The sequence below is a fragment of the Leucopleurus acutus genome (assembly GCF_964270905.1).
Source record: "Leucopleurus acutus genome assembly, chromosome: 2".
Taxonomy (NCBI): Eukaryota; Metazoa; Chordata; class Mammalia; order Artiodactyla; family Delphinidae; genus Leucopleurus; species Leucopleurus acutus.
This window is the reverse complement of record NC_139143.1, coordinates 164,721,234-164,743,529: the sequence shown is the minus strand read 5'-3', so window position 1 is coordinate 164,743,529 and position 22,296 is coordinate 164,721,234. Positions and strand designations below refer to the sequence as shown.

The following is a 22,296-nucleotide window of genomic DNA, read 5'->3' as shown; positions in this document are numbered from 1 at the left end:
GAACCCTAGTGTGAGGTGAGGCCTCCAAGCAAGCAGGAATCCCTGTGAGGATGAGCGCCTTATCTGGGGGTAACTCACTACTTTGAAGCAGTCCAGCCTAAATATTAAAAACGTGTCCCTTCATTATTTCCATTTACCCTATTTCTGTTCTCCAGAACATCAGAGAATTCAGTCTGTTCCCTTCTGGCTATTATGTGTTCTTCACCCCAGTCTTCTCCCACCTACATGTCGCCAGAGTCTGTGCAGCCCTAACAGTACAGTTTGTTTTCTTAAAGGATCTTGTTACTGATGCTGAAGAAGCACTAGTTAGCTTAACTAACAAATGCTGATGGGTTGAGTTTTTTTTAACTATGTGTGTCAGTTGTTAAGTTTGACAAATTGAAGAGAATCACTCTACTGTCAATCTTCCCAGTAACTACACTGATAAGGAAAATTCTAAAAACGTCAATAACTACACCCAAATTCATACAGTTAAATGGGGGAAATACGTGTAACGGTGATGCGAAGGCATGCTCTGATAAATCAGGCTGTAGCATCCCTAAGTGTAGTACCAGAAAAGCATGACGGTTATCTAGGCAGACAGTAATCGGACGATTGCTCTAATTGATTAATAAGACATGCTGGACTGGACAGAACAAGTCACCAATTATATTAGAGTTCACCTGCTTGAAACTTCAGGTAAAAGGGTGCTCAGAGCACTACACTAAAGCATGGAGAAATGAGGCGGCGATCTAAGGTAAAATTCCGAGGTGGTTTTTTTTATGGAGGGGGGCCATACATCTTGAACTCTCAGTTCATGTAGTTTCCATGTTTCAGTCGTCTGATCATTTGGCAAATTCTTTGGCTGCTGAGACTTGCATACCTTGCAGATGCTTTTAGGAAATTAATTGGGTTAATCTGTCAGTGCCAGGAAAGGATGGGATCATTTTTACTATACTTGATAAAATGTCTCTATCATAAAGGGGACTGGAATCTTTAGTTTTATCTGTAGAAAAAAGGTGACTGTTTTCCTGCCTTCTGTCACTTTTGTTATTTCTTTAATTTCCACAGTCTATAGAGATCTTTGCAATGCCTTTATAGAGCAGCACTTGTCTCATACTTTTCTCTATTAAAATATTTTCCTTTAAGAATAATCCTTGGGGGACTTCCCTGGTGGCGCAGTGGTTAAGAATCCTCCTGCTAAAGCAGGGGACACGGGTTCGAGCCCTGGTCCGGGAAGATCCCACATGCTGCAGAGCAACTAAGCCCGTGTGCCACAACTACTGAGCCTGTGCTCTACAGCCCGCGAGCCACAACTACTGAGCCCACGTGCCACAACTACTGAAGCCCGCGCACCTAGAGCCCGTGGTCCACACAAGTGAAGCCACTGCAATGAGAAGCCCGCGCGCTGCAACAAAGAGTAGCCCCCGCTCGCCGCAACTAGAGAAAGCCCGTGCGCAGCAACGAAGACCCAACACAGCCTAACTAACTAACTAACTAAATAAATAAATAAATAATTTTTAAAACGGAATAATCCTTGGGAAACTTACACAACAATGTAAAGCAATTATACTCCAGTAAAGATTTTTTTTAAAAAAAGAATAATGCTTGGGTTCAAGATTTACTTATAAACAAAGCAGACATATTCGTGGTTTAGGATTATGAAGCTTTATATGATGTCTGATTCTCAGCTGAAATAAAATGTTAATGGACTTTTTTGCTAACGGACCTCAGAAACAGCCCAACTCAAAAGTACTTGTGGGCTTCCCTGGTGGCGCAGTGGTTGGGAGTCCGCCTGCTGACGCGGGGGACGTGGGTTCGCGCCCTGGTCCGGGAGGATCCCACATGCCGCGGAGCAGCTGGGCCCGTGAGCCATGGCCGCTGAGCCTGCGCGTCCAGAGCCTGTGCTCTGCAACGGGGGAGGCCACAGCAGTGGGGGGCCGGTGTACCGCAAAAAGGGGCCCGCATACTGCAAAAAAAAAAAAAAAAGTACTTGCAACTGCTAACTACAATATTACTTTTTATTTACTGCAGCATAAACTGTCAAATGGAAATTGCATATTATGTTGCAAAACCAAAAACAACATAGGATAGGATACTTTACCAAACAGGATTTCAGTCACCACCATCATTCAGATAGATGGTTTTCACTTGTATTTTATACAAATGTAAAATTAAGGTTGCTTAACCATTTTATGAGTTTAATTTTTCTAATTTATTTTTGTACTTTTATAAAGATTTTAGATTATAAATGTTTGCCGTTTGTGGTATTTCTTTGAATAGTGTTATTTTTTTACTATATTAAAAGGTGTGTTTTAAATCTTTAATTTAAAAGTATTACTAATATCTACATTAAGACCCTTTAAGGAGCGACAGGGCGACTCTCTGGAGGCCGTGTCCTCTGTGGTGCCTGAGGAGGACAAGCTCTGTTCCTCTGAGCACCAGTGGTCAGACCATTCATGTCTCAGCATTTCTCCAGGACCAACCTACCCCAGGATGGTGTGGAATACAGGACATTCACCTGTCACCCAGCCACCATTCTGGTTCCAAGGCTGCATGTCTCCACTGGATTGGTGAGAGGGTTGTCAGTGGTTTGCTCCTGGGCCTAATTCCAGCTGCTTATTTGAATCCTTGCTCTGCAATGAACTACTCCCTGGCTGCAGCCCCTCCCTCTTCATAGTCACTGGGACATTGGACAAGTTGTGACTATATTCCAGGGATTGGCACTCTCAGCTTTCACCTTTGCTAGGCTTTGTTATTTCAACGATCATGATGAGGGCATCTGCACAGCTGTTGCTATGCTATGGAAGCTCTGACCTTTTAGACGTAATACCTTGAAAATTGATTGTACACCTCCTTTGCCTCTGCTCTGTCATGCCATTCAATTCACAATAAGGAGGAAATAACAGATAAGTCCATTGGTGAGACAAACCTCTTCTCCTAATCACCTCGTTATTTTTAGAATGTAATCTTTGAGGAAAGATTTGAGAGCAATTGTAACCAAAAAATTGTCAGACTGAGTTCTCTATGCTGGGGAGTTAATGGGGTGTCTCTCAGCTTCTCACAAGACTCACAGTATAACTAAACATTATATATGAGCTTTTGCCTTTTAATTTATCAAACTCTTAAAGGGAATTCAGCTTTATTGCTCTCAATAGCTGATCAGACTTCTATATTTGTCCTAGGATGGTAGAGAAAGGGAGAGACTGTTAATTCGAGAATAAAGACTTTGCAGAAAATTAGGCAGTGTTTAGTTTTTGCAAAGTTTCCCGCTCTGTTCAGTCGATACCAGTTACTGATGGTTACATGTCCAAGGTAAACTGGCAAATTAGAAATGCTGATGTTTCACATTACTGATTTCTAAATCCTAGGAAGAAGAGCCTGGAGGGTTCCTGAATATAGAGAAGTTCCATGTAGGGAAGAGGTCCCTTTATAGATGTTTCAAATTGTTAACAGATTCTAAACCTAGACTTAATCGTCAAATGTGTTTATTTTACTTGTCCTAAAATAGTCTGTCCACAGATATAAAATTATAAGTAATAAGTTGTTTTCCCATTGTGGGAATCTCTAATGTGAAGATGTATTCTATGAAGATAAAGTCTTTTTTAAAATAAGATGCTGTGTAATAAAAATTTATTCTACTCCAAAAAAAGACCCTTAGATACTCATTTTTTTTAATTAATTAATTTATTTATTTATTTTGGCTGCGTTGGGTCTTCATCTCTGTGCGAGGGCTTTCTCCAGTTGCGGAGAGCGGGGACCACTCCCCATCGCGATGCGCGGGCCTCTCACCGCCGCGGCCTCCCCCGCTGTGGAACACAGGCTCCAGATGCGCAGAGCTCAGCAGCCGTGGCTCACGGGCCCAGCCGCTCCGCGGCATGTGGGATCCTCCCAGACCAGGGCTCGAACCCTCGTCCCCTGCATTGGCAGGCAGACTCTCAACCACTGCGCCACCAGGGAAGCCCTAGATACTCATTTTTAAATCTTCACAAAAGTATAACACTTTACTTTGAATGCAGCAAAGCTACTTTCCATTCATTTGAACTGGTAGACTTTTCTTTCTTATACGAGAAAATGGAAGGGCAAATAGAGTCGAGGAGGGGGGTTGTTGGTTGTTTCAACCTCCAGATTAAATCATCTGCAGCTGTGTAGTTGAAACAGCGGTTCATTCTCTCTGACTATTGTATACAAAACTACTTAGTCTCACTTAAGTCTCAACCTTGAGGATGTCAACGTGAATTTATTTGGCCTGAGACAGGTGTGAGAGCAACAGAAAAGTAAGCTGGAAAAAAGGCCAGAGTCAAGCAGTTTCCTTTGGAGTAGTGTACAAACAAACAAAAATGCCTAAGTTAGAGAGAGAAACTATTTCCACTCACTCTGTGTTTTTAAAAAAGTGCAATTTACTAGAGCAACTATACCCAAACCCCTTGGCAAACAACTCATACAAAAACATCAAGATCAGCCTTTCTCACCTTCTGAGATGCCCCACACTCTGTGGAGTGTTTCTCTCTAAATAAATCCACTTCTTACCTATCACTTTGTCTCTCACTGAATTCTTTCTGCGATGAGACATCAAGAACCTGAGCTTCGGGGCTTCCCTGGTTGCACAGTGGTTAGGAATCTGCCTGCCGGTGCAGGGGACACGGGTTCGAGCCCTGGTCCGGGAAGATCCCACATGCCGTGAGCAACTAAGCCCGTGCACCACAGCTACTGAGCCTGCACTCTAGAGCCCGCGAGCCACAACTACTGAGCCCGTGAGCCACAGCTACTGAAGCCCGCGCACCTAGAGCCCATGCTCCACAACAAGAGAAGCCACTGCAGTGAGAAGCCCGCGCACCACAACGAAGAGTAGCCCCCTCTCGCTGCAACTGGAGAAAGCCCACGGGCAGCAATGAAGACCCAACGCAGCCAAAAATAATAAACAAATTAAATAAATAAATAAAATAAAAATAAAAAAACATCAAGATCTTCCACTGTACCTTGAAGGTGGGTCACTTGGTTGTAAGTAGCCAAAGCCAGTCCCAATTTAAAGCAGAAATCTTCTGATGTGACACTAATTGCTGTTGCTTGAAAAACATTTTCACAATCACAGTTCTCACTTTTCTAAAATTGCAATTTCCAGAGGGAAGACCAGAGTTCAATTTAATAGTAGAATACAACTTTGCTGTCATTTGCCAAGCACATTAATAAGCTATTTGGAACTTAACTTTGGTTATCTACATACGACAGAATGAAGGTAAGGGGGCGGGGGGGGGGGTGGAATCTCCAAATTTGTACTTTGTTTCTCCACTTAAGAAGGTAGAAAGGCCAAAATAGAACAGCTTTTAAGACATTCAGTTTTACATTTCTGCATATTGGAAATAACCTGACATTTTAGCATGCTTCTAAACAGAAAAGGATGAATAAAATCATCATTCATCCTCTGAATTGTCTTTATATTTTTCCCTTAGATTTAAATTTAATTGAAAACAACCTCACATCAACACCAAAATAGGAACTACTATTTTGTTAGAAATTGCCCTCTTGGAAGAGAAATAAAGAAAGATAATTTACCTGAAATCTTTCCGGATAAAAAGTTGTTAATGATCGTGGAGAAACAATCCAGTACTTAATTACTCTGTAATATCTACAACCATCAGGAAGCACAATAGTGTATTTCAGTAGAAAAGACTTGGGAGATGGAGCACCACGTAGTACTGTATCTGCCTCTAGACATTGGAAGTGCACGCTAAAGAAAGATAAGTCTTCAGGGAACAACACACGAAGTAAGCTGTGCAAATATACACCTCCAAAAAAGGCAATACACTTTAAACTTCAGTAGCTAGATGTGGGGATGGATACCTTATCAAGATATTTTTCACATTAGAATAAGATCAGCTGACCAAATATTAACTAAAGTACTTTTAAACACTCTCCTAATTCAGTAAAAGGTGTACACTCTGAGGATTTTAATTATTGGAATTCACTAAGTAAGGTAACCTATGACATTTACTGGGAGGAGAAAATTGAGAAGAACAGAGAAGATACATAACAGAGAAGATACAAAACATAACACTTCACAGATTTTGAGAGAAAATAGCTTGTTATTGCCAGGGCACCTCATGTCTCCTTTGGCTAAGTCTTAATCAATTAAAAAAGTTACGAGTTCATATTCTGCTGTTTTCATGTTTTTATTTTCACATTTAAAAAAAATTTCTTGCTTCCTTGTCTACGTCTCTAGGATCCTTTTTAATCCACGAGAAAGTGGAATGGATAGTTATGTTCTTTAAATCTGAAGAGAGAAAGCAGCCAACTGAAGAATATTACAACTAGACACAAACAAGTCATGGACATTATCGTCCTATTTATAATGATCATAGGAGAGGTGGCAGCTGTATCGAAGAGCAACATTCCCAGGGTAATGCACACATGAAACAGAGAAATGATATACATTTCTGCTACAAACTGAAAGTAATGCACTTCATGAATATAATGTGTCTGTCCTGTGTATTGCTTTGAGCAAATGGGGCTCCTCGTATATGAGTCCACATTGGACCAGATGACATCAAAACACAGCTAAAACTGCCCATAAATTTTTGTTAAAACTAAATTTCCTATTCCATTTCAATACATACACAAGTCCACCGATGAGAGCCAAAGATATCCCTAACTTGAAGGAATAGTAATAATTTATAGGCTTCCTGGTTCTGACATTGACCATCCGTCTCTCATTTCTCTCGGCTACCCATGTGAACATTTGCTGCGCTGTGATACCCCTCTCTTTGAAATTATAAATGTCATCTGCTGTAAATTTACTTTTAGCAGAAAAGTGGAGGACATTAGGAATAGACATCACCTGGAGCATTTCAGAGACCTCGGGGCTTTCATCAAAATCCACCATAGCAAAAAATACCTTGTTACTGAATGCACTGGAGAATTGCCAGGAATCTGCCAAGATCTGAAATTCTTGAAGAGCAAGTTTGCATGTTACACATAATCTAAACTTCTGGAGAGTAGTAAACATCACAATAACAGAATAGTTTCTTGGTTTTTCTAATACAAAACGATTGAACATGGCATCATTCATTCTTATTACTCTGTTTTTCTGAGTCCAGTCCATCAGCTGTCCGACCTTTTCTGCTAATATCTTCTTCCTTTGTCCAGGATGTGCAGGAGCCTCGGGAGTCATGAGCACCAAAACCACCACCATGGTCAGAGATACACGCCAAAGCCACCACCATTCTTCCATATTTGTTTACTTCTTTTTGTTAAGTTTCCAAATATCTATGCCAAAGTCTTATCATTTCTCCCGGCAATTAATTTGTCCAGGACCTTTTATTTGCCTGTCTTCTTTAATCCTAGTAAAAGAGCTATATCACAAATTCCCATGCATGTCTGGTTTATGAGCCATGTATTAGAGTTTAGAAAATATTCTGTGAAAAAACAAAATTCTGTGATCAAGGAAGTCTTGGAAATGTTCCAGTCTGTCTTTCTGCAGAGTTCCAGACTCACATTTCTAACTGCCTCCTGGACAGCAATACCTAGATCCACCACAATCACCTCAAACTACTCAAAAGCCAACCTCATCATCCCCTTGCCTGCCAAGCCCTGGGTTCTCTGCCTCTCTTCCCACTGTGACCCCATCCCACCAATCACTGAGGTTTTAAAACTGAGGACTCTTCTTGGACTCCTCTCTTACCCTCCATCCATCAAACCAGAACTTAGCCTCTGGAGCAGACTGCCTGAGTTTGGATCCAAGCTCTACCACTTAGTTTTGTGACCCTGGGTACGTTCCTCACTTCTCTGTGCCTCAGTTTCCTCGCCTGTAAGACGATGGTGGTCATAGCATCCCTCTCCTAGGATTTTTCTGCACAGCCCTCAGAGAGGAGCAGGCGGGCAAGCTGGGGATAGCATCCCTGCCTTCCTCTTGCTGTCCAGCGCCACCACTAGAGGCAGTGCGGAGTCGTAACTGAGAGAAGGTAGACCTGGGGACCAGATGCATCTGGGTTTCCATCCTTACCAGTCTCTTCAGTTACTGGCAAAAATGGGGGTAATGCCTACCTCACCTATTAGTTATGTACATTACCTGTCAACATCTTCCAATGTCTAGAACGGTACTAGCACGATTGGATTTTTTTTTCCTTCTCCTTTTTAGAGAAATGGTTGGATACTGAGCATTACTTCTAATACCTGTTACCTCTCCCAGGGACGTGCCCTCTCCAATTACGATGATCATTCCTTCTATGCCGTCAAGCAGATGATGAAATTATTGGGAAAGACAGAATCAGTAGAATGTGTGTAAATAATGTTAAGTTCTGGGAAGGATACCTGCTGGAGAGTGAGCCTGACTGGGAGATTACTCTGGCTATGCACGGCACCTTTTTTTTTCTTTTTTGCCATGTCGATGCGTAACCTTTATCAAAGTAAAGATTTTTAACTTGTGAATGAAGTGAACGCGATATCCTGATGCCCTCCTCCTCCGCATCCTCTTGCTGCACCAGCCCCGCCGCCGGCCCTTTCCTACCCGGAAGGCCTCTGGGCCCCAACGGCCGCCGCCACCGTCGCGTCGCCCGGCGGTGACCAAGCTGAACGCGGGCTGTGATGACCCGCGCGCGGAAGAGGGGTGCCTAGCAACCGGGGGCGCTTAACAGAGGAGCCGGCGAAGGGAGGCGGAAGTGCGCGCTGGGAAGGTGAGAGGAGGAGGGGACAGGGGTGGGGAGGTGCTCACCCGCTCCCGCTCCTTTCTCTGCGCCGGGGTATTAATTTAAACTGAAGATGATTATCCTGGGAGGGGAAGGTAGGGATTGGGCTGGAACTAGACAAACCGCAGGTCCTCCCGCTGGGGCCCCTCACACACCCGCTCCTCCTCCTCCAGCAGAGGGCAGAGGGAGGGAATATGACCCAGGTGGGGAGGGGACCAGCCCCCCACCACCAATTCCCTAGTGCCCATTCGAAGCCCCTTCGAAACAAGCCGGTCCTCTCTGGATGGGGATAGGGCTCCTTCTCTTAGATCCCGCGGGGCCCTAGCCCAAAGCTGGGGCAGGGAAAGCAAAGAAAGTTGCACAGGACTTGGTTACTGGAAGTAGTGGTGGAAACTGGATTAAGGGCTACTTTTCCTGCTACCTGCCCCCCACCTTCCGCCAGCCCCGCCGAGCACTTGGCACTACACACGCACACGCACATGCACACACACACGCGCGCACGCACATGCACACACACACGCGCGCACGCACACACACTGAGGAGCCCCATTATCCCCTTTCACCTGCTCCAGGACCTGTAGGGTCCAGCAGTTTGTGTCTGTGGATGGATGGGTGGGAGGAAACTTAGTTAATGCCTCACACGAAGTTGAGTGTAGGGAGTGCTGTTTCCAAGCAGGCTTCCAGCAGGAAGGGGCCTGGAGCGAAACGGACAGGAGCACATCTTTGGAGGCTTTCCTCAGTGGTCTCCTGCAGCCTTGTTTGCTCCCTCCAGCAGAGGTGGGTGTCTTGGAACAGGCCTGGGGTCCCTGAGCCTTCGGCTCCTGCACCATGGCCACCCTGAGTGTCAAGCCCAGTCCACGTTTCCAGTTGCCGGACTGGCACACCAACAGCTGCCTGTTGTCCACTAACGCTGAGCGGCAGCGAGATGCCTCACACCAGATCCGCCAGGAGGCCCGGGTCCTCTGCAATGAGACCAACAACCAGGTTGGGGGCCGGAGCCCAGTTGGGTGGGAAAGGGATAGCCCCCAACTCCCGATAACCTCTTTATCTGGCTCTGTCTCTTCCAGACCATTTGGGACGAACATGACAATAGGACTCGACTGGCAGAGAGGATTGATTCTGTCAACCGGTGGAAGGAGACGCTGGACAAGTGTCTGACGGATTTAGATGCCGAGATCGACGCCCTGACACAGGCAGGGAGCCAGGGCAGGGTGCCAGGAGACCCTGCCTGCAAGGACTTCCCTCTCCCTCCCCTCTTCCAGGTCAGGGTATTTGGTGGCATGTCCATCTGAGTCACTTGGCCTAAGTGGGGATGAGAGCTGCTTCCCAGCGGATGGCCCCACCAGCCTCCTGTGCCCTCTCTTTTCTAGATGAAAGAGTTAGCAGAACAAAACCTGCAGGCCAAGAACCTGCCTCTGGATGTGGCCATTGAGTGCCTGACCCTGCGGGAGAGTCGGCGTGACATTGATGTGGTGAAGGACCCCGTGGAGGAAGAGCTGCACAAAGAGGTAGAGGTCATTGAAGCCACCAAGGAGGCCTTGCAACAGAAGATCAGCCAGGCCTTTGAGAAGCTCTGGTAAGAGAGAGATGTGTCATTCGCACGTTCACCCGCCTTTGAAGGCTGTGTTTTAAATGTAGAACGTGTGTATCGTGGGTTACAAGTCACTGGCTCTCAGGCCGCCTTCTGCCCCCGCCGTGCCCATGGCAGAAACCACTCACCCACTGATCGTAGTACTTTTTGCACCACCTGGACGTGGTCTCAGAATACTTCTCATGAACCTGCTCTAGGCAGCCATTATCAATTTATTGGAAGCATGAGAGATGAAGCCCATGTGCCACCACGCCGACTTTCTGGGAGTGTGAGCCTTGTGAGTGTGGCTCCTGGGGTGTGCCCTGTGGGTGTGTGCAAGCACTTGGTGCCATAGTTTTGTCTGTGGGGAGCTCATCCAGCTGTGCCTATATTTGTCTCAGCTGCAGCGGCAGCTCCATTGTCACCTCAGCTTTCCCATCCCTCCTTGTCCCTTCAGTACCATGGGCGCTGCGTTCCAGGGCCTTGGAGGTATGGCTCCTGATCCAGTCTGTTCTGTCCCCAGCCTCCTGCAGGAAGTCCGACAGCAGCTCAGCTCTGACCATCGGGGCAAAATGGAGGCAGTGGACATTGACAGAGGCTGCTTCTCTCTCAACCTCAAGTCCCCGAACATCTCCCTGAAGATTAATCCCACACGTGTCCCCAACGGGTAAGAAGGGCGTTTCATTCAGTCTCTCTTCCTCCCCGCAGAGGCCATATTCTGATTATTTCCTGCCACCTGCAGCTCCACCACACTCCAGCAGTGGGATGACTACAGTCAGTTCAACAAGAACCGAGCAGAGGCTGAGATGAAAGAGTCCATAGAGCTGAGGGAGGCCATCGCCCTAACTATTGCCAAGGTGACTGACCACTCCCCCTACCCCGATCCTCCATGACTAAGAGATGGCCCCAGCATGCACTCAAGCGCTTGTCTTCTGTTCCCTGTCAGCCATGTGGCATCCCACCCCTCACCTGAGCGACATCCTCAGCTGGCCAGAGCTCATACCCTCCCCTTGCCCTGCCTACTTTCTGTCCTCAGACCAACAACGAACTGGAAGCCCAGAGGGTTGCAACGGAATTTGCCTTCAGGAAGCGGCTGTGGGAGATGGAGAAAGTGTGCAGTGAGCTCAAGTGGCGAGAGAAGGACGTGAGCCTTCTCCATTTGGTCTCCTGGGGCCTGGACTTCCCGCTGTGGGATGAGGAGCCTGAGGCCCTGCCAGGAAGCCCCGGACTGGGTGCACCAGGTGGAGACCAGTCACTCTGTCCCTGCAGACCTTGGAGGAGATTGCCGAGCTGCAGGAGGACATCCGGCATCTGGAGGAGGATCTGCGCAGAAAGTTACAGAACCTGAAGCTATGCCACACCCGGCTAGAGACCAGGACCTACCGGCCCAACGTGGAACTCTGCAGGGACCAGGTACGAGGGCACCCCAGTGGGGCATGGGCCCCTGGCTAAGGTTCCTCAGGATGACTCACTCCCTGGTGAAGCAGGGGTGCTGGCGCAGGGCAGCCCCCAGACCCGTGGGCAGAAGGACAGTGTGGCTGACCTGGACTCCCAACCTGCCCCTCTGCCTCCAGGCACAGTACGGCCTCACTGAGGAGGTTTACCAGTTAGAGGCAACCACTGCTGCCCTGAAGCAGAAGCTGGCGCAGGCACAGTAGGTTTGGGGAGTGGGCAGGAGGGGCGGGGAGACACCTCCCACCATTGGGGTCCCTTGCTGCCTGCCAGCTTCCCTGCTGTCTTCCTGACTCGAGGCTGGTGAGCTCAGCCCTGACCTCCCAGCCTCACGCCGGGGGTGGTGGGCTGTTAATCCCTCCTCCCCAGGGATGCTCTGGACGCCCTGTACCAGCATCTGGCCCGGCTGCAGGCTGACATCGCCTGCAAGGCCAACTCCATGCTCTTGGACACCAAGTGCATGGACACCCGGCGGAAGCTGACCATGCCGGCTGAGAAGTTTGTGCCGGAGGTGGACACCTTCACCCGCACCACAAACCGCACCCTGAGTCCACTCCAAACCTGCCCGCTGGAGCTAACCTAGCGAGGGGGCTGAGGGAGGAGGGGAAGGCTGGTGGAAAATGAAAGAGGGAGGGCAGTGGAGAGAACGAATCTAATAAAGGTCGGGGGTTCTCAGTCCAGACGGTTCTTTGCTACCCCTGCATGTAGCCAGTGGGGAGAGGGCTCTTGGCTGTCCTGTGCACGGAGGAGCAAAGATGGTAACATCATCCCTCAAGCTCCATGTTCCCAATCCCATGCCCTTCTCTGGGCTAGGCCAGCACCCTGGACTCCAGCGCCGTGATCTCTATCCAGCTCTGTCCCAGCTGGACCCTTGCGTGCCCTCTTGACGCCTAGGGGAGGCCCAGAGGGGGCTAGGGTGACAGGGGGAGGGCTTGGGGGTGGCCGCCCAGGACTGAATGACCCGAGCTGGGGCTGCTGTGGCACGGCTGGCCGACCGTGGCGGCAGTGGCCCGAAGGTCTGGCTCAGTGCGCAGCCCTCGGGGACCCTTTAGTGGCCGTCCCGCCCGGCTGTGACGCCGTTTACAGGTCGGGGAAACGCGGGCTAAATACAGAGGCCGGGCCCAATCGAAACGAGGTCTGCGGGACCGCCCCTTGTCACCCGCGGGGCAGCTGCGACTCCAGGCCGCCGGGTGGCGCTGTGGGGCCGGGGAAAGCCGCGCGGTGGGGCGCGCGCGGGCCGCACCGGAAGTGGCGGCTGGTACGCGCGGATGGCGGCGGCTGCGGTGATGACGGCGGCGGGCTGCGGAGGGGCTGGGGCGGCTCGCTCCCTCTCCCGCTTCCGCGGCTGCCTGGCGGGCGCGCTGCTCGGGGACTGCGTGGGCGCCGTCTACGAGGCGCGCGACACCGTCGACCTGACGTCAGTCCTGCGTCGGGTCCAGGACCTGGAGCCGGACCCCGGCTCGCCGGGGAGCGCGCGGACAGGTGGGCGGGGCCGGGCGCACTGGGCACCGGGGAGCCGCGAGGGACTCAGGCAGGGAGGGACAGCGGCCGGAGGGGCCCGCTCTGCACGACCCGCGGGCACCTTGGATTCAGCGTGTCCAAATCCGAGCCCCGTCTTCACACGTCTCGCCTCGAACGTTCGCCAGCCCGGGGCTTGGCTACACAGACCTCCCAGCCGTGCAAGCCACGCCTTGATTGCGCCTAGTCCAATACTTAAGTCCCTGCCGATTTTACCCATTTTACGCGTTTTACCCGGGTCTCCCGAGTCAGTTGGCCACCAGTCCATCTCCACGCAGCTGGAGGGCACTTCTGAAAGCAGATCTTATCGCGGCCTCCCCTCATGAATCTCTGCAGTAATTTTCCATTACCCTTAGGACATAGCCAAACTCCTTAATGTTCCCTATGTGGCCGGCCCTCGCCTGCGTCTCCAGTTTCACCTTATACCACCCTTGGCCTTGCTGTCTGCACTGCACTTCCTCTCACTTCGTGCCTCCTCTAGCTCAGGCCTTTGCATGTACTGCTGTCCCTTTGCCTGTAAAGCTCTCTCCCCTCTGCCTCTCCCTCCCTGTGCAGTCAACTCATCACCCAGATCTCAGCGCAGTATCACGGCTGAGGATGATTATTCTTGGAGAGCTTGTAGAATAGTAAGAAAAAGGGGCCACACCCGGAACCCTGGAGGAGGAAAAGGAGCTAGAGAAGGAAACAGTTTATAGGAGGAGAAGCAGAGGGGAGATGGGTAACAACAAAACTCAAGAAAAGAATTTCAGGGCTTCCCTGGTGGCGCAGTGGTTGAGAGTCCGCCTGCCGATGCAGGGGACACGGGTTCGTGCCCCGGTCCGGGAAGATCCCACATGCCGCGGAGCGGCTGGGCCCTTGAGCCATGGCCGCTGAGCCTGTGCGTCCGGAGCCTGTGCTCCGCAACGGGAGAGGCCACAACAGTGAGAGGCCCGCGTACCGGGGGAAAAAAAAAAAATTTCAAGATGAAGACACTGGTTACTAGCGTGAGGCTACAGAGAGGTTAAGTGGGGGGAAGTCTAGACTTAGAAAAGCATCTTCAGTAGAAGGTTGAACCTTGGAAGTTAGATTTCAGTGGATTTAGGAGGAAATGGAAAAGGAGAAAATAGAGTATGTTTGGTATGAAGGGAAGGAGAGAGATGAGCTGTGGCTGAGGTGAAGACAGGATGGGGGGGACAGTTCATAATTTCATTTTTGGTTTGATGTTAAGATGAGGGGAAGACATTTTAGTTTGAGATTTTAGGACCCTTTGGGTGCAAGTGGCAGAAAACCCAACTCAAAATGGCCTGAGCAAAAAGAATGCATTGGCTGGCATCACTGAGAAGTCCAGGCGGGTCTGGCTTTAAGCAGAGCTAAATCAAGCCATCTCCTCAAGACTCAGTCCCTCTCCTTATTCAGATCTGCGTTCTTCTGGGTGGGCTTCACTGTAACAGGCCCTTCCCACGGGGTGGCCCTCAGCAGTTCCCGGCTCAGCATCTCCAGTAGAGGAAGTTTCGCTTCGCAGTGGCACCAGCAGAGGTCTCTGATGGAGTCTCAGTGGTCTGGCTTATGTCACCCGTGCATCACTGAAACAGGGAATGGGGTGCTGTTTGGCTGGGCTGGAGGTGGCATTGGCTCCCTCCCCTATCATCTGGACTGGGAGTGGGAGAGAAGTGATTTCCTGGGGGAAAGCAGGGTGCAGGGACCGATCAGAGAGAGACTGGGTGCTGCTGTATTACAGAGGGAGGAGTTGAGGAGACAAAGGAAGAGCAAGGTCCCTGGGGAACTGGGCTTGGGGGGCACTTCAAGAGGGACCAGTCCCTCTGAGGACAGACTGGAGAGTGTGGCTGTGAGTAGGTGCCTGTGAGCCTCTCTTCCTGGTGAAGTAAGGTGTGGGGGCTCCTGAGAGTGAAAGGGGAGGAGAAGGCAGGGTTGGGACTTGGGATACACAGAGCAGGGCAGGGATGGGGGGCAAGGGCAGAAGGCAGATGTGAGGAATAAGAAGGGGCTCACTAGGGAGTATGCTTAGTTCTCTGTAACTGTCTCTTCTTCAGATAAAACCAAGTCCTTGGCCCTAGCTGGCTTATAGCCTATTTGAGAAGCTACCACGTAACCAATGGTGTGTGTTACAAGTGCCAGAGCAGTAGACTCGGGCACCCAGAGGAAGGAGACAGGGCCAGAGGAGGGCGGGGGAGCAGCCCCAGGTGGGAAGGACTTGACCCAGGCTCCAGGATTGGTTCTGAGGATGTGGATTGGAGCAGTGGGATATAAGATGGGTGAGGAAGGGCGGGCTTCAGATGGCCAAGGCAGTGAGTTTGGACCTCATCCTGAAGGCAGCAGACAGCCATTTGAGCAGGAGAGTGAGATGAGGAAAGTGATATTCTACTCTTTCTGGCTGCACATATAGGTTGGGCTGGAGGGTGGGGAATATGCAGGAGATTTGAGAGGCCCAAAGCAGGTCCATTAAGACTGGAGATGCAGCCAGAAGGGGTGGAAGGTTTTCCTCCAGAAATCAGCAGGGCATGTGACTGACTCAGAGCCCTGGAAACTGGATGGGAGTGAGAAGCTGACTTGAGGCCTTCTGGAAGTAGTAGATAAAAGGAGTGAGCGGGAGGCCAAAGCCGCCACCCTCGAGCCCTGCAGCTCGATCTCCGCCCCCGCCCTGTCCCTGCAGAAGCACTGTGCTACACAGACGACACAGCCATGGCCAGGGCGCTGGTGCAGTCCCTGCTGGCCAAGGAGGCCTTCGACGAGATGGACATGGCGCACAGGTGAGGGCAGTGGTCCTGGGGTGAAGCAAACCAGGTGGGCAGAGTTATTGCACCCCTTGACCAGAGCAGTGACATCTGTGCATGCCGGGACACCCTCCCCGCACACCCTGCTGCAGGACACTCTCCCTAGGGCAGCTGCAGCTTCCCAAGCTAGAAGTGACAGCACCGCTGGCACAGGCTCCTGAGGGCCCAAGGATTCCTCTTTTCCCAAACCAGCCAGGTTTCTTCTCTCCCAGCCCTGGCAGGCATCTCTTAGATCACTACGCTGTCCCCTTCTCTCCCCTAGGTTTGCTCAGGAGTACAAGAAGGACCCTGACCGGGGTTATGGTGCTGGAGTGATCACCGTCTTCAGGAAGCTCCTGAGCCCCAAGTGCCGTGATGTCTTTGAGCCTGCCCGGGCCCAGTTTAATGGCAAAGGCTCCTACGGCAACGGGGGCGCCATGCGGGTGGCCGGCATCTCCCTGGCCTATAGCAGTGTCCAGGATGTGCAGAAGGTAGTTAGGGCTGGCTGGCTTCTGGACACTCTCGTCCCTCCCTCCTCTGCAGCTTGGGTGCTGTGACAGCAGGTCTTTGCCTCCCTCATCTTTGCCCTAGTTTGCCCGGCTCTCGGCCCAGCTAACACACGCCTCCTCCCTGGGTTACAACGGTGCCATCCTGCAGGCCCTGGCTGTGCACCTGGCTTTGCAGGGTGAGTCGTCCAGTGAGCACTTCCTTGAACAACTCCTGGGCCACATGGAGGAGCTGGAGAGTGATGCCCAGTCTGTGTCAGATGCCCGGGAGTGAGTACGCGGGCTGGAGGCGGGCTGGAGGCGCGTCTGTGCATGTGCATGCTGGTGGGGTGGCCCTGCCTCAAGCTGAGGCCTTCCTTTACTTGCAGGCCCTAAGGAGGGGTGGGAAGAAGCCCTTTGCCTTGGCTGTGCCTCAGGGCTCTCCGGGTCCCAGAGGACAAACCGGGTGGCTCGCCCTTCCCACGTCTTGCCCTGACACCCGTGCTTAAGTGTCAGATGCCCACGTCCCTGCCTCGCCCTCCCATGCAGCCCTTCCCCCTCCTGCCTTCTCCACCCTGCTGGCTCTGACCTCCCTGAAATCTCGCCCCCAACCCACAGGTTGGGCATGGAGGAGCGTCCGTACTCCAGCCGACTGAAGAAGATTGGGGAGCTTCTAGAGCAGGACTCAGTGACCAGAGAGGAGGTGGTGTCCGAGCTAGGTGGGTAGTCCCCCACCCGTCATCCTTCAGGGTCAGTCTTGGGCTCAGGAGTGGGAGGGGTGCCTGGAGTCACGCCTGCTGCCGTCACACCTTTGCCAGGGTTGCTGAGACAGCAGAGCCACGTTCCGTAGGGTCTTTGGCAGGCTGCGAGCACAGCTCCTTCTTGTTCTAGGGCAACAGTACCCTCAGCCTTAAAGATAAACATCCCAGAGATGGCAGCCGGCCGCTGGTTTTTTACAGCTAATGGTGATAGTACTTTACTGTGTTCTGGGCACTATGCAGAATGCTTCACCTCTAGGATGTCATTTCACCCTTGCACCAGCCCTGCGAGAATTCCTAACTTTATTCACTCTCTACACGAGGAGCTGAACCCAGGATACAGGAATCACACAGCCAGTAGGTCGGCGAGCCGGGATTTGAACCCAGGTAGCCTAACTCCAGAGCCTGTGCTCTTAATCGCAGCCCAGCTTGAAGCTGAGAGTGCTGACTTGTGGCAGGTGGCAGGAAGCCTGGGGACACGTGGGGCCCGGGAAGGGGGGGGCTCAAGTTCCCGTGATCTGGCTTCCCCACAGGGCATGGCATTGCTGCCTTTGAATCTGTGCCCACCGCCATCTACTGCTTCCTGCGCTGCATGGAGCCCGACCCCGAGATCCCCTCTGCCTTCAACAGCCTCCAGAGGACTCTCATCTATTCCATCTCACTTGGTGGGGACACAGACACCATTGCCACCATGGCCGGGGCCATTGCTGGCGCCTACTATGGCATGGAACAGGTGCCAGAGAGCTGGCAGCAAAGCTGTGAGGGCTATGAGGAGACTGACGTCCTGGCCCAGAGCCTGCACCGGGTCTTCCAGAAGAATCTGTGAGGGCCACAGCTCCGCCATACCCAGCAGGACCAACTACAGCTCGGACTGGAAACCCTGGGCTCCCTTAGGCTTGGCTCCCTGTCTCGGCCTTCCTGCGGTGTGGCCGGAGTGCACCCTTGGGGCTGGGGATTCCTCTGGGGAGGTCACTGAACAGTGAGGGAGGGACGGGTGCCTTCTGGTGCTGGGTTCCTGGCTTCTGCAGAGCCTCAGTGCTCCTGGCTCCTCAGTCAGACATAAGGGACTGGGGCAGGTTTTATTTTGGAGCAGTACTTGTGGTGTTTTCCTTTATTATCTAGGACATGGGATTTGGGGAGGTGGAAATGATCTACGGCATCGTTTCTCCTTGTTGGGATTTAACCAGTTTGCCAGGATGCCTGCCTTTGACTGCACAGGGCCCCAAGCGCCAAGTTTATATGGATCAGGAGGTGGACACGTGAATCTAGCTGATCTAGATGCACACCTGGCCCTTGGCTGTCATGGGTCTTGTTAACAGCTTCCCGACGAAGTTACAGAGCAATAAACAGTTCTTTAAATCCCACCACTGTTTCCTGTGTTTCTCCTCTGCCCTGAACGGATTCTTCCCCCCTCGCCCTTCTGTGCCTGTGCCTCTCTGTCTGGGCCTCACTCTCCGAGGAGCCAGGGACCCAAGCTGCTGGCCTGTGGAGGCATATTCCTCCAGCTGTTCAGCCACGAAAAGCAGAGCAGGCATGGTCTGGTGCTTTGTCCTGGTGGAGATCCCTCACAGCGGCCCAGGCAGCGGGCAGGAACAAGCCAGATTTTCCTGCTCTCAGAGCCTGGCTTCATAGGTTGCTCCCCAGATAGAACCCAGGCCCAGCCAGGAACCAGAACGCTGTAGGACGATGCCGAGAGGACCGTGTTATCACGGGACCGCTGACCTTTGTGTGAGGGGGGCACGTCGCCGCAGGTGAAGGCCGGGCCTCGTTCTGCATCTTGGGCCTCAGTCAAAGGCCTTGGCCTGCTGGGAAGTTCTGCGCACCATCCATTCTGAAGAAAGGAAAATCGAAATGGAGGAGACACCGCCCCTCAAACTTGAGGGATATTCCAGCCTCGGTGGAGAGAGATGCATGCCCAGCTCTGCAGCTAGCCTGAGGTTTCAGGACTGTTGGACAGGCCTGCTTTCAGCCAAGATGGGGTTCTTCCAGGCTGGGGAAAACCACAGGAGTTTTCAGGGCACAGGTTGGTCTCAGGTCTGCTGTCCAGATTCCCAGAGTACGGCAAGTTATGGGGCAGTGCTTTCTCCCAGGACAGCTCCCCTGGCCCTGCCTTCAGCGTTGGGCCTGGCACTAGCCCCGCCCACAGGAGCAAAGATTCCTGATTTCATTCATAATTTGTATCAGATGTTGAAACTTGACCCTTGGGATCCTGAGCCAGCTGTCACGCTCCGCTACCCTTGAGAGCTTGCAGGAATGTTCCAGGGAAGCTTGATCCGTCTCCCCTAGCTCCAGCCACTGCCTCACTTTGCTTTCTTAAAATGCCTCTTGGCATTTACTTGGTGCAGAGCCTCGGCAGCTTCAGAGAATCAAGCATTCCTGATGCGGTGGTGACAGAACCCCTGGCTGGGAGGAATGCACGCTCCTCGAGAGGGTGCAGAGCAAGAGCCCCAGAGAGCTCCCTGGGTGCTTCCTGAAGTCCAGAGGCTGGAGACACCTCTGAATCAATGCCAGGTTCAGCACAGGGCTGTTTATTCAACAGGCTTTATTGAGATTGTGTCAATACAGTCAATACCGTTGTTTTTCTTTTCAAAAAGAAGTCCCATTTTCTTTGATTCCCAAGTGCATTCTTCCCCGAATCTTCTGTGACACGGGGTACATAATAGGTATGTAGAGAACTAAGCTCCTATACCAGGTTAGAAATGAAATTACTAACGGAAAACATTTAAACCTTAATCTTAAAAAAAAATGAGGAATCAATATAAAAATGCACAAGGTAACGTAGTTTTCATTGTTAAAACCTGACATAGTTTATCAAAGCTAGTCAGTTAAGTGGACACCTGGAAATCCCATAAATATTTCGGAAGCACCACCCACCTCTCCCCAAAGGCTTCAGGAATGACATTTAGCAGAAACTCAGTTCTGTGAAACAGCATTTTTTCTTTTTTTTTTTGGCTCCCTGTACCCTCCTCAGGGCCCTGGGCTCCCACTAGGACCTGATGCATTTCCGCCCCACAGAAGCCTCCCCAACAGGTCAGATGGCAGCGGCTTTGACCCAGGAAGGAGGCCGAGCAGATGGCTCCCCGAGGTACGACTTGAGACTTAGTACCCGTGGGGGCCGACGAATAAGAAACCCACCAGGAACCGTAGCCACAACCTGCTCTTGAAGTGCCACTTGGGCAGATTTGGGTTTTTGTCTCTCCTTTTGAAAGTTAAAGCAAGTAAACGGTCTGCTTTGTTTGGAGAAGTTGTGGCCAGGCGATGGGCCTGAGGAGCCACAGAGTCACAAGTCGGGAGTCAGTGGCATGAAGAACCCAGGGGCAGGACGGGAATAAAGACGCAGGCCTACTAGAGAATGGACTTGAGGACATGGGGGGGCGGGGAAGGGTAAGCTGGGATGAAGTGAGAGAGTGGCATGGACATATATACACTACCAAACGTAAAATAGATAGCTAGTGAGAAGCAGCTGCATAGCACAGGGAGATCAGCTCGGTGCTTTGTGACCACCTAGAGGGGTAGGATAGGGAGGGTGGGAGGGAGGGAGATGCAAGAGGGAAGAGATATGGGGACATATGTATATGTATAACTGATTCACTTTTTTATAAAGCAGAAACTAACACACCATTGTAAAGCAATTATACTCCAATAAAGATGTTAAAAAAAGAAAAAAAAAGAAGTCAGTGGCCAGTCTCCTTCCTCAACATGGGAAGGAAGGCTGGCATGGGCCAGAGCTGGAGCAGGTTCACGCTGGGTCCTCAGCTCTATCCACTCGGCTTGAACTAGGAGCTGAGGGCATGGGAGGGGGTCCTGCCTGTTTCCTGCAGGGTGGAGCTCTGATTGGGGAAAACGGCAGAAACATCCAACTCATTCCAAACGGGCCTGTTGGCACCCTTTTTCTCAGGGCCTCATCCTCCCGGGCCCTAATCCTGCCTAGGACAGGAAATTGGAACCAGAGGGTGAAGAAGAAGCCCCAGCAGACTAACCCCTGCAGTCGACACACACCCATCATATGGCTATTAAGAAAAAGCGGGCGGTGGCCTTCATCCCCAAGCTTGTGTGCACCTTGTTCTGAGGGCAAACAAGAAGCTCTCTGCCTTGGGGATACTGGGGTTGGGGGTGGCAAGGATCCCTTACAATTTTGTCTGAGAAAATCAGCCCTCCCCCAGCAGGTGAAAGGAGAGAAAGGGAGGAATACTCATGTTCGCTGACTGCCCATCCTGCCTCGTGCCCGCCTGTGGCGGTCCCTAGGGGCCTGGGTGGCTGGCCTCATGATGAACAGAGCCAGAGCTGGTGGGGGCAGCCTGGGGGATGGAGACGAACGTGAAGAGCTGCCATCCTGCCTCAGACCCATGCCCCTACCCCTCACAAACCACCGTTCCCCATGGCTGCAGCCTGAGCAGTGAAGGGGGGTCGGCACTTCCTGGGAGCCTGAAGGAGGGGCCACACGCCTGTACCTGCCAGGGACAGGCCTGATGCCACCGCCCCACTGCTAGGGTGGCAGTCCTGACAGGGTGTCCACTGGCCACCTCGATGGTCCCCCTCCTCTCCCTTCCCCTGGAGAGAAACAAAAACTCTTCAGGGGACCCACCGTCTTATGCTGGAGGTCCCGCGCGGGGCAGCCAAGAACTGAGGGAGGCCCTGCCCCACTCCTTGAGCAGGGGCCGTCTGCGGGCAGGCAGGAAGGGCAGGGCTGGGACGATGTCTCCCCGGGGGAACGGGTGGGGGAATTCAGTCCCCTCTCAGCTCTGACTCGCACAGCAGCAGCATCCTTCGCCGCCCAGCAGGGCCCAGCACTCACAGGGGCCAGGGGTCTCCACCAGCTGGGCAGAGCGTCCTGGGGCCCTGCCTGCAGGCCAGGCAGGGCAGGAGAGGGGGCACAACCCCGACGCTGCACAGACACTCGGGGGAGAGGAACGCAGGCCACCTTCTTCCAGAAACCACCTCAGCCTGCGCGGAGGGAGAAACCCAGTCAGTCTCCTCGGGCCAAGGCCGCGGCCGCCTCTGCTCCCGCCTCTGTTTGGCCTTTGGTTTTTCTTTAAATGGAGGTTCTTTGTAAGTGAGAAGGTCTCTCTACCGCTAAAGAGGAGGAGGCCGGGGCAGCATGGG

The 22,296-nt window shown here is 51.8% G+C and overlaps 2 protein-coding genes and 2 pseudogenes across 4 annotated transcripts; 3 read left to right on the top strand and 1 right to left on the bottom strand.

Annotated features, from left to right (window-relative positions):
- The first annotated feature begins 617 nt into the window (after positions 1–617).
- On the top strand, positions 618–2,795 carry LOC309974899 (succinate dehydrogenase [ubiquinone] cytochrome b small subunit, mitochondrial-like; annotated as a pseudogene). The gene is made up of 2 exons: positions 618–678; positions 2,337–2,795. The product of its transcript is annotated as a succinate dehydrogenase [ubiquinone] cytochrome b small subunit, mitochondrial-like (transcript).
- A 3,412-nt stretch (positions 2,796–6,207) lies between these two features.
- Positions 6,208–7,207, bottom strand: LOC309974891 (dolichyl-diphosphooligosaccharide--protein glycosyltransferase subunit MAGT1-like; annotated as a pseudogene). The gene has a single exon. The product of its transcript is annotated as a dolichyl-diphosphooligosaccharide--protein glycosyltransferase subunit MAGT1-like (transcript).
- Positions 7,208–9,488: 2,281 nt separating this feature from the next.
- On the top strand, positions 9,489–12,265 carry TEKT2 (tektin 2; the record flags this gene model as incomplete). The annotated part of the gene is made up of 9 exons (XM_082832623.1): positions 9,489–9,644; positions 9,728–9,853; positions 10,031–10,236; positions 10,754–10,897; positions 10,973–11,087; positions 11,267–11,374; positions 11,500–11,643; positions 11,805–11,884; positions 12,052–12,265. The coding sequence occupies 9 exons, from the start codon at positions 9,489–9,491 to the stop codon at positions 12,263–12,265; spliced, it is 1,293 nt and encodes a 430-aa protein (XP_082688749.1).
- Positions 12,266–12,950: 685 nt separating this feature from the next.
- Positions 12,951–18,527, top strand: ADPRS (ADP-ribosylserine hydrolase; the record flags this gene model as incomplete). The annotated part of the gene is made up of 6 exons (XM_082832534.1): positions 12,951–13,164; positions 15,851–15,947; positions 16,234–16,441; positions 16,542–16,726; positions 17,054–17,154; positions 17,727–18,527. The coding sequence occupies 6 exons, from the start codon at positions 12,951–12,953 to the stop codon at positions 18,017–18,019; spliced, it is 1,098 nt and encodes a 365-aa protein (XP_082688660.1). The 3' UTR covers positions 18,020–18,527.
- Positions 18,528–22,296: the final 3,769 nt, after the last annotated feature.